Raw genomic sequence first — 9,979 nt, 5'->3', positions numbered from 1 at the left:
ACATTGGCCCTCTTCCAGTCCTCCGGCACCTCACCAGAGCACCACGAGTGCTCATAGAGCCGCGCCAGGGGTCCCGCAATGACCTCGGCCAGTTCCTGTAGAACCCTAGGGTGAAGATCGTCCGGACCAGCGGACTTGGACACGTAGTATCTGCATCTCCTGAGTTAGGGCAAGAAGCTTAGATTTTTTGGGGAAATGTGGTAGCTGTCTGCTTAATAAAAATACAACTGCTACCAATTTAAAAAGGTGTTTTACTTTTTGTTTCATATTGATGATACTTATAATTGAACTCTGAGTCTGAATGTCTTAAAGTCCATATGGGTTTCAGTTCCGAAATTGTGGCCTTGAGTAAGCCTTTAAGCCGAGGAGAAAGTTTAAACAGTGTGTAGAAACACCTCTCCTGAAACTAAGGAAAGGAATCAATTTCCTATTTTAAATGCATGATTTCCTAAGCATTATTTTGTATCTTGTTTTTCTCTGTTATAATCTGTTTGTTCTGTTTTAGACGGGGTCATCAAGGCCTAAATCGTGTGAAGTTCCGGGAATCAAGTAAGTTCTTGTTATATAAATCTGTAGGAATGCACGTAGGTAGACGGGACCAAAGCTTCCTGCTTCGCAAGCTGTGTTGATTTATGTTTTGTCCACACTGACGATGAAACAATGTTAATCAAGCTGCTCTTAACCTCTGAAAACATGATGAATTCTTTTGTTACTTCCAGCCTGATTTGCTTGGCCATGACAGCCCGGGTAAAAACATTGTAGAATGTTCTGCCGTGTTGCCAAATTATCCAGAAGCCATGTGATTAGACCCGAATCAAAGAGCTTGGCATGCTCCGTGTGTTGTTTTTTCTTAGTGCCTCCAATCCCAGTCTGTAAAGCAGGGAGCTATAAAGATCATTTGGATTATTGGCAAAACATGTTATGTGCTGAAAGCCCCTCGGATCATGAAATACCGAAAGAGGACCCAGGATGTGTAAAACTGCCGTAGGTACAAGCAAAAGCCTGAGAGTTGCATGAGTTTCCCTTTACCTCTGAAGACCCTAAATTATGCACTTGGGGCTCATCTAGCAGACTCAACCAAATAATCCAACTTTTGGGGGGAGGGGAATGTCTGTGACTGACCATTTATTTGGGTGTTCGTTGGCTGTGCACGCTTCCCAGTCTTACTAGTCAGGCTGTTCAGCAGGCAAATTCAGGTTTAACTTGATTACAAGATACAAGAGAATCTTGTATATTGGCGTGACTATTTTTACATACACTTCAAGCAGAACTAGTGTCACTTAAATAGAAGCACCTGAGGGATCCTAATCACCTTGCAATGCACAGTGTATCCCTCTGGTGTAAATAGGAAAGCAACTACACACAGCTGAAAACCTGTTATCATGGGTAAATACTGATGCTCTCTAACACTGACTGTTGTAAATACTGTACGTATATTTTAATTTTTTTTCTGGAGAGCAGCTTCAGATGGACTTTACACCCTGCAGGAAGGGTGCATGTACATTAAAGTTTCAGCTGACTTTTGCTGTTGTGTTTTCTTTTTCCCCAATGTAGCATCTTTCCATCAGCTGACCAAGAGAACACTACAACGCTGATTCCTGCCACACACAACACAGGCGGCTCCCTGCCAGACCTGACCAACATTCATTTCCCTTCTCCCCTCCCAACGCCACTGGATCCTGAGGAATCCACATTCCCAGCCCTGAGTAGCTCCAACAGCACCGGAAATCTTGCAGCCAACTTGACTCACTTGGGCATCAGCACTGCCAGTCAGGGTAATAACATTGTCATAGGACCCAACTGCAGTTTATCTGTCAGTAAAGTGCTGTTTCCTGTCCTAATCATCTGTGCTGAAGATTAACAGGCAGCTGCTTTGTTTCACTTGTGAGGTGATTGCATCTCACTGGTGGTCAAACTGATTTCTCTTAACAACTCACATGAAGCACTTTGGATGAGGAAACATAAACCCGAGATCGTTGATCTGTAATTTACATCCAGGCTTTAACATTCCCATGTTCTTAGCACATGAGTCTACTAATTCTGTTTGTTGTACGAGTCTTCACAGGGGAGGTGCAGTGTCGTAGATTTTGGCAGTAACTCCACTCACTTAATGAGTCCCAGCCACACTGAATCTGCTAGGGAAACCTCTGGAACAAGCTCCTTGGTATCTTGTTTCTAGTCTCTCTCTCCATTTGTTGGTATGGCAATTCTCTTGAGATATCGCATCATTTGTTTTACCTGAACCAAACGTGGGCTGTTAGGCAACTGAATAAACATAGAAGCCCCTAAAATATATTCTAGTGGGGAGCATTTGTTAGCTTGACTGCTTCATTTTTAGGAGATCCTAAGTACTCCAGGCTTTCAGGGGTAATGAAACATTAAGGTATATGCTTATCATCACCCTGGCCCGTGTTGGCTTTATGTTCCATCCAGCTTCCTCTTTGAGTGGTGCCCTCCAGGATGTGAGCTGCTTTTCATGCAGAGGTTTTTGTGATTGTGCAGGGATTAGCCAGGCGAGCCTTTACAACTGTGGGGCCTTTGGGCTTTGCGGTACTACAGATCATTAAAAATCCTGTTACTTGCCACACTGAAAAAATGCCTTTGGACCAGTACAAATTGTATTGTGTTTTCAGGACCAGTAAACTTTTTAAAGCAAATGGCCCAAACCAGTTTTCATAAAGAAAAAAGTATCTTTAACGTGGGTTTTATTTTATTTAGAAATAATTCTGGTTGCCTCGGCAGCTAGACGCTGAAAACACTAGTACGAAAGAAACAGCTTTTTTGTAAGGCACCTGCCCAAGGGGCACTAAATGAATGCTGCCAGCATAGCATTCATTTCCTTGTTTAAAGCTTTCCTGGTTGTACTGTGCTCTTCTTTCTCCTTTTTGCATAGTCCACCACTGTTGATCCATACTATTTGCACATAATTTCAAAAGGAGCAGAGGAATGGAAAAAATAAAGGGAAGGGACATAGACTGGTCATGAGATGAGACAAAAGACAAAGGTTCAGCATGTGGTATCGATACTTGTATGGGGAAGATGAGCAAAAGGAGTTCTTTTCCTCACTGGAAACAAGGAGGTATGTGAGGTGAATGAAAGATGAAGAGGATGGCAGCTAGAGAATGCCAGTTGGATAACATTGAACGAGATCTGGGAAAACCTTGCATTGCTTGCAGCTAAGTAAATTCTTTTCTTTTAAAGTTTGTCCCCGATGGCTGAAGGTAGTGAGCAGTGCCCGAGAACCTGGCAGCATGCAGTTGGGTCTTGAATCGCGTGTGAATGGGGCCAGGAACCCAAAACCTTGTGGCCCAGGAGCTTGCAGCTCTTTTCCAAGTTGTGCTGGAGGGCTGGTGCTTGGGGCTATTTTGTGTAAGATTAATCCAAGAATTCAAAGTCTGGTGGCAAAATCTTGAGCCCTCCTGAATGCAGCACTTCAGGAAATAGTTAGGAATGTGTGCAGGTTAGACGGCATCTTGCAGTTTTACCGTAGAAGATTGAAACTTGTAGGAATCATATGAGATGAACAAATCTGGAGGTTGCTTGCTGCTTTGTGTTGTGACCAGATGGGAGTCATTGGCTCATAAGGGTGTTTGATTTCTGAATGTGGTTTGGGAATTCTGGATGGCCGATACCTGTGTGTATTTGGTGGAGCTGTAAAGCTGTGTTTTGAAGAAACCAGGATGTTTAGAGTGTGGTGCCTTTTCTCCATCATACTTTCTAACGTTTGGCTATTGATGATACAGGATTTTTTCTTTGGTGCCAGTAATGTCAAGACATCTTCTTGGACATTCAGTTAGTTTTATTTTCTTTTATAGAGTCCTTGCGCTCCAATTTGATTGCATATTTTACATGGAAAGCTTTCCTCTGCTTTGTAATGCCTCTAGAACAGTTCCTTTATTGGAAACTGTCTGTCTGTAATTCTTTGTAGATGGTATCCAGGAGAGCAGTGGTTTTCAACCTGTGGTCTACAGACCCTTAGGGATCTGCAGACTGTGTCTAAGGGGTGTGTGAAAATGGCTGTGATCAATTAAAAATATGTGAATACCCACACTTACAATTCAAAGGTGTCTGCACTTCCAATCAAAATTTTTTAGGGGTCCGCAGATGAAAAAAGATTGAAAACCATTGCTCTAGAGCTGAGCTGTGTTTGTCCACCCACCAAGCTGTGTGAGCTGGGGTTTGAAACATCCTTCTGGTAGCATGATACCAATGTAGAGTTTGGCTCTTCACTTTGCTCCTGAGCTTGATTAGCCCCTGTTCATTTAAACTGCCAGGGTCCATGAAGGACCTTGACATTGCAGGCTCCAAGTGGCTTTTGGAAGAGGGGTTCTGAATAGCCCGTGTGTTCTCTGGAGCTTTATCCGTTCCAGGGTTACCCTGTGATACCCAAGCACCGAGACGAACAGCCGGTTTTCTTCTGAGGCCATATTTGTGAGAGGTACGGGGCTACATTGGGGCTCTGAGCAGTTTGATCATCTGACAGTTGCAATAAAAGAGAACCATTGTGTGACTGATCACAGTTCATAAAAAAGTGTGTTGTACTTTCTTGAGCAGAGCACTCTAGAAAACTCTGTTTTTTAAATATTCTCTGCTAGTGTACTGAGAAGCTGGAAGAATACAAAGCAAGTGGATTTGATCTGTACATAAGCTATGACTATATGTGTATATATGTAATACAAATATTTTAAAGTCTGCAGTAAGAATACAGTTCCAAGTAGTTTTATTTGCTGACGTGTTGAACTTGTCTTTGCTTGAGGCCATACAGAAATCAACAGCATTCAGCGCTTCAGCAAATTGGCTGGTCTTGGCTGATCATCTGACTCTTGCATTTGAAATCAGTGGAGAGTTGCCAGTGGTTGGCCTCCATGCAGTTACACCTGCGCTGGCCTATATGAAGTATAAGGGAACTAGTGTTTGTTACAAGGAAACAAACTCCTTTCCATGGAGTTAGGCCAGGTCTGATTGCCAAATCCCTTGCATACTCCATTATTAGGAAAATAAATAGTGCAAAACCAAGCCGTTCAGTACGCGATTGTCTTCTCCAAAAGCATTTCCTGATTCAGGTTTGAAGCCAACTGTAGAAATTAGCTGGGGCAAAGATCTGTCCCTTACCTGCTTTCTCCTCATCACCCAATGCTGGTTTGCTTTTTCTTGATGCACTTGTCCTCCCTCCTGTCTAGACGGACACATTTCAATCATTGGGGGATTCTGTTTCTTGCTTTGAAAATTTGCACAGTCTAACTAGGGATAGAGGCAAGATTTTTTTCCCCTAGCACTCTGTCTCCATTTCCTTCTCTTATTATTCTTCCTGCTATCCAATGAGACTGTAACAAAGCTATACTCTCTCAACTGAGCCCTTCCCATCAGCTTTGCTCATTGCTCATGTCTGTGCGTTATATGCACTCGCAAATGAGCACATGTCCTCAGAAGCCCTGGGGAAACCACCTGTTGGGATTTATAGAACTGCTCAGAGAAATGTAGATCTGCATGTTTTTCCACCAGAACTTGTTGATTCATTGAAGTTCCCCAAGATCCTGCTGACTGCTGTTCTGTTGGGAATCGGGTTTCAAGACCTGCTTGGTTTCCCACCAGAGAGCCTCTAGATCCTTGGCAGCCTGGGCTTCCTGCCCCTCTGAAGCCCTCCTAGCGGGCTTGGGTCGGAGTTCTCCAAGGAGCCCAGGATGCGTTCTGCCCTTCCACACCTGACTTCCTCCTGCGCAGGGAATGCCTCTTTCCACTGAGCCTGGTTTCCTTTGGTATACTCTTTCAGTGGTTCTCGACCTTTTCAGGGACATGGCGCCCCGCCGCCACCTTTTTGAATCTGGCAGCAATCTTGTATGAGAACTGCCTTGTTCAGTACTGCTTCTGTGTGGACCTAGATGTAATGAGAGGTCACAGCCCTGTACCTCAGCCCCTTGGAATTGCAGTCCGTCTGGGAGGTAGAAAGACCGTAGATACGGCGGGTACAGAGATTGCACCTGGTTCCCTAGGCAAAGCAGTTCAGGAGCCAGACACACATGCCCTACCGTGTTACTCCGTTCTCCGCCCTCTTCATTTTCTTGCCAGTTGCTCTCTGGAGCTTCAAGTCCAGAGGTGAACATGGTTGTAACCGGTTGGCTGGAGTAGTTTGTCTCTTCTCCCCCCTGGGTCTTTTTTTGCAGTAGCCAGGTTTTCACAGCTCTTGTTTTGTCATCTTTTCACCCTGATCCGTCACTGCGCCCCCAGAATTGTTAACACCTGTGGTTAGTTTTAGTCAAGTTCTTCTAAGTCGACTTCTCCCACTACTTTGATTGGGGAGTTGGGTATTCTCTCCAGCTGGCCAAGAGCTCTGAAACAGAGTGCTGTTCAAGATAGTCTCAAAGCCACATGGAAAAAGAGCTTCTACCCTCCTTTCTTCGTGCGAGTACACTTGAAATTACATTCTGTGGCTTTGAAGGTAGAACAGTCTGATTCAAAGGCTCTGGCAATCTCTTGGTAGTCTTGCGTCTCATAACAACTTCCAGTGGGTACAGAGAGCCCTTTGTCATAATTAAGAATGGAAAACACCCCTTCCATTAATGTTCTACCATATTTCTGTGAGTGCTGCATCTGTTCCATTCTCTCAAGGATGAGCTGGAGTTAAAAACATGAAGTAAAGGTCAAAGTGAATACAGAGCCTTGACAAATGTTACCTGGTAAGAATTATACATAGAAGCAACCACATCTCATCTAATGCCGTTAAGTTTATAATGAAAACCACTTGTGTGTCCAACTCATTTGTACATGAGGACAAATCTGCTACACTTAAACATGAATCTCTTTCTTGCTTTGTCCTTGTTCCTTGCCTGCCAGTTGTACCATTTCCCTCTAACGTATGCAGCATGGCTGAGTTGTTTGGTCTGGTCAGTGGAAGCGTTGTTTGGGATTCTGTGGCATTTGGTCAGTGGGGAGAGATCGCGGGATTATATTGTGTTGCAGGACAGATCCTATTGGTCCTGACAAAGCAGATGACACGCAGTCTTCCAACATGAGATTACTTGTTTCATCTCCATGAGGGTCCAAGAAGAGAACAGCTTAGCATTCAACAGCAGCCTCTCCAGTGAATGTAAAGGGTATTTACTGGTAGTTGGAGCAGGAGTCTGGGGGTTGAGACTTTCAGGTTCAGTTTCCAGCGCTGCAGGTTTTCATATTTCTCTGACCTTGAAAAGTATCATTTAACCTCTATGCCATGATTTGTCCAGTGATTAAATGGGCGTAATTCCTACTGCGCTGGGAAACAGTTTGTGTTTGTTAACATCCTGAAGTGATCTGAGATCTCATTTAAGAGTGCAGGCATGGTGTAAACTCAGGAGCATCTCTAACAGGTGTTTATGCAAAGCACTGACACTCGCCTTCCCTGCTAACCTGACCTCATCTCTCAGTAATGAGAGGATCCCCCCTGCAACACAGGTACTCGCAGGTGACTTGGGCAAGCAGGTTTTTTCTGTCCAGGTCTTCATACTTGTGCTATGTATGAGCATCATTACATATGGATGCATCCCCCCACATAGTATAGGGAGACTGTGGAGGGCTTTACTAATGTCTGTTCAGCACTTGACATTCTTTGAATGAAAGATGCCCTAGAGAGAACAAGTATGAATGAGCAGAAATGCCTGCAGCCATAGGGAATTTACTTGATATGGGAAAATTAGCATCCATAACATGGGGCCTAAGAAGCGGCGAGAATATGAAACTGATAATGAGCTTTTTGGGAGCATGAGATGAATGTAAAAAATACCTTTCTCTGCTGTTTCAGGCAGGTAAATTGTGGCACTGCTAGCACTAGTTTGCTCCACGGCAGTGCGATGACTTCACTTGCTCATGGACATTCACATTTGGTTTCTTCAGCTTTAGGAATGCTAATGTTCAGTGTGTGGGCTACTTAGAAAGGGATCATCTCGGAGACCTGCTTTCCCATTCCTTGTACCAAAAACCCCATCACCCACTTCTCAGAATGTTTCTTTCACTTCGTTCTGCAAATCATCCAGAAAGGATCTGCAAATCAGTCAGAGAACTGTTGGGCTAATTACATGGCAGCATCCATATGTAAGCATATGTGATCAGTAGGCACCTGCCACTGCAAAATCCAATCCAGAACTGCTAAGGATTTCTGCCCAGGGCCCCTTTCAGGCCACGTTTTCAGTACTTCTATTGTAAGCAGTTGTACATTTCAGCTGTTCTTGATTCATAACGTTTTCATATCAACTAATCATTACCATAAACAGGCGCCAACAAATCACTGCCACCGGTCCCATGTAAACGTGTTTCTTCCTCAATGGCAGGAATGGCAACAACGCAAGCCTCTTCCCAGCAGCATCGGCAGCCGGCTGTCAGTCCTCTCTCGTTGAATGCAGACTCAAGACGGCCACAGTCCCAGCAGATGTCTCCCACGCTCTCCCCTCTGTCGCCAATCACACAGGTAGGAGGCTGCTTGCCAACCTGGGGGAAGCAGCACGCTCAGAAGGATAACGAACCTGATTCCAGGTCGTAATGTTTCAGAGTGTTAGCTGGCTGCTTCGTACTCTGTTTACATCTAGGAAAATGTTGGCTGCAAGACTGGTATGGCCCTGATTGCAACATTTTCTTAGAAATATCCCCTTTAGCGATCCTGTTCTTTTGTTAATAAAATGTTCTGTGGCTGTTGTCGGTGAGCTGTGTTAAAACAGCTAGCAGCAAGGCTTATTTGATTCCACAGAAATATATTTGTGTGTTCTCTCAGATATGGGCTGCGGTGGCAGAGCGGTTAAGGCATCTGTCTTTGGCTCAGAGATGAGTTCAAGACCTGGCCTCAGTTCATGCCAAGTTGATCCATCTGTAAATGGGTATCTGCTCAGTGGCTTGGGGAGTCAAAGGCAGTCAGACGTGATAGTAGCCAAATCGCTTCCAGTAACCTTTGGGTAAAGAAATTGGTATACCTTAAGCACATGAGCCTTATTGCTAGGGGGCTCAGGAGGATCATGGAATTGACTTAATCTGTTAGAGAATGGAAGAAACATTTTGGGAAAGCTGTAGATTTCACTTTCTCTCTCCTGAGGCTCTGATACAAGCAACACGAAGGACAACATTTTCTTTTAAAGATACTGTCACAAGGTTGTATGCTTCATTGCTCTTGGGTTTCATGCTTCATTGTGAATCGTGTAAGAAACACCTGTAGTTCCTAAGAGTGGCCCAGACCCCAGGCTCTGCCCTACGTAGCATGCTCTGAGGGGGCTCCTGAAAACCGCTGACCCAATGTGGGAAAGTCCACAACAATATTAATTCAAAATCCTAAACTTAGGGGTCTTATATTAGTCCCTTAAAATGCATCTTTGAATGTGTAAATGCCATAGCCAGGGTAACTTTCCAAATGGCCTGAGAGACCCCGAGGGTTTTAGACATTTGATGTGAAAGTTTTAAGCATTTCAGAAATGACCAGAACTCTCTCTAGCCTGTGTATTTTCCTGTTCTTCTCGTTAAGGCTGTGGCGATGGACGCATTGTCTCTGGAACAGCAACTTCCACCATACCCATTTTTTACACAGACAAGTTCACAGCAACAGCAGCAGACCCAAGTGGCAAGTACTCTGCCTCAAAATACCCCTTTAATGCAGACCTCTGGTTTACAGCGAGGAACACAGCTTCCCCCACTCTCAGTTACGGTACCTTCCACCATCCCACAGTCACCTCCAGGCAGCCAGAGCCAGCCTTCAATGGGGATAGACATCACCTCGGTAAGCTTTTGAACTGTGACTGAAGACGATATAATTGGAAACAAATAGCTGTCTTCCAGAGAAAGCAGTGTCAGCCTGTGCTGTCAGAGTTTGAACTAGGCAGCAGTTGTAATGATTATGTATTTAGGCACTTTCTACCCTGGACGTGACCACAGATTACTTGAATCGATCTAACGCTGTTTAAACATAATGCCTTAAAAATCATTTAAGCACATGATGGCCAGCATATGGAATGGCCCAAACCATTGTTTA

At 44.3% G+C, this 9,979-nt stretch overlaps 1 protein-coding gene across 4 annotated transcripts in view; it reads left to right on the top strand.

Annotated features, from left to right (window-relative positions):
- CRTC1 (CREB regulated transcription coactivator 1) overlaps positions 1–9,979 on the top strand; it is a 59,477-nt gene that overhangs the window by 34,432 nt on the left and 15,066 nt on the right. For 3 of the 4 annotated variants that reach the window (XR_002101793.1, XM_019538350.1, XM_019538351.1), the window contains exons 7-10: positions 506–549; positions 1,555–1,775; positions 8,301–8,437; positions 9,476–9,727. Coding sequence is in view for 3 of the 4 variants with exons in the window: in XM_019538350.1 (XP_019393895.1) it covers positions 506–549; positions 1,555–1,775; positions 8,301–8,437; positions 9,476–9,727 (654 nt within the window). In the remaining variant the exon portion in view is untranslated. The remainder of the gene's footprint in view (positions 1–505; positions 550–1,554; positions 1,776–8,300; positions 8,438–9,475; positions 9,728–9,979) is intronic. The other variant, XM_019538352.1, reaches the window with a different exon arrangement.

The sequence above is a fragment of the Crocodylus porosus genome, unplaced genomic scaffold (genome assembly GCF_001723895.1).
Source record: "Crocodylus porosus isolate Cpor-Errol unplaced genomic scaffold, CroPor_comp1, whole genome shotgun sequence".
Classification (NCBI taxonomy): Eukaryota; Metazoa; Chordata; order Crocodylia; family Crocodylidae; genus Crocodylus; species Crocodylus porosus.
This window is presented reverse-complemented; position numbering and strand designations above follow the sequence as displayed.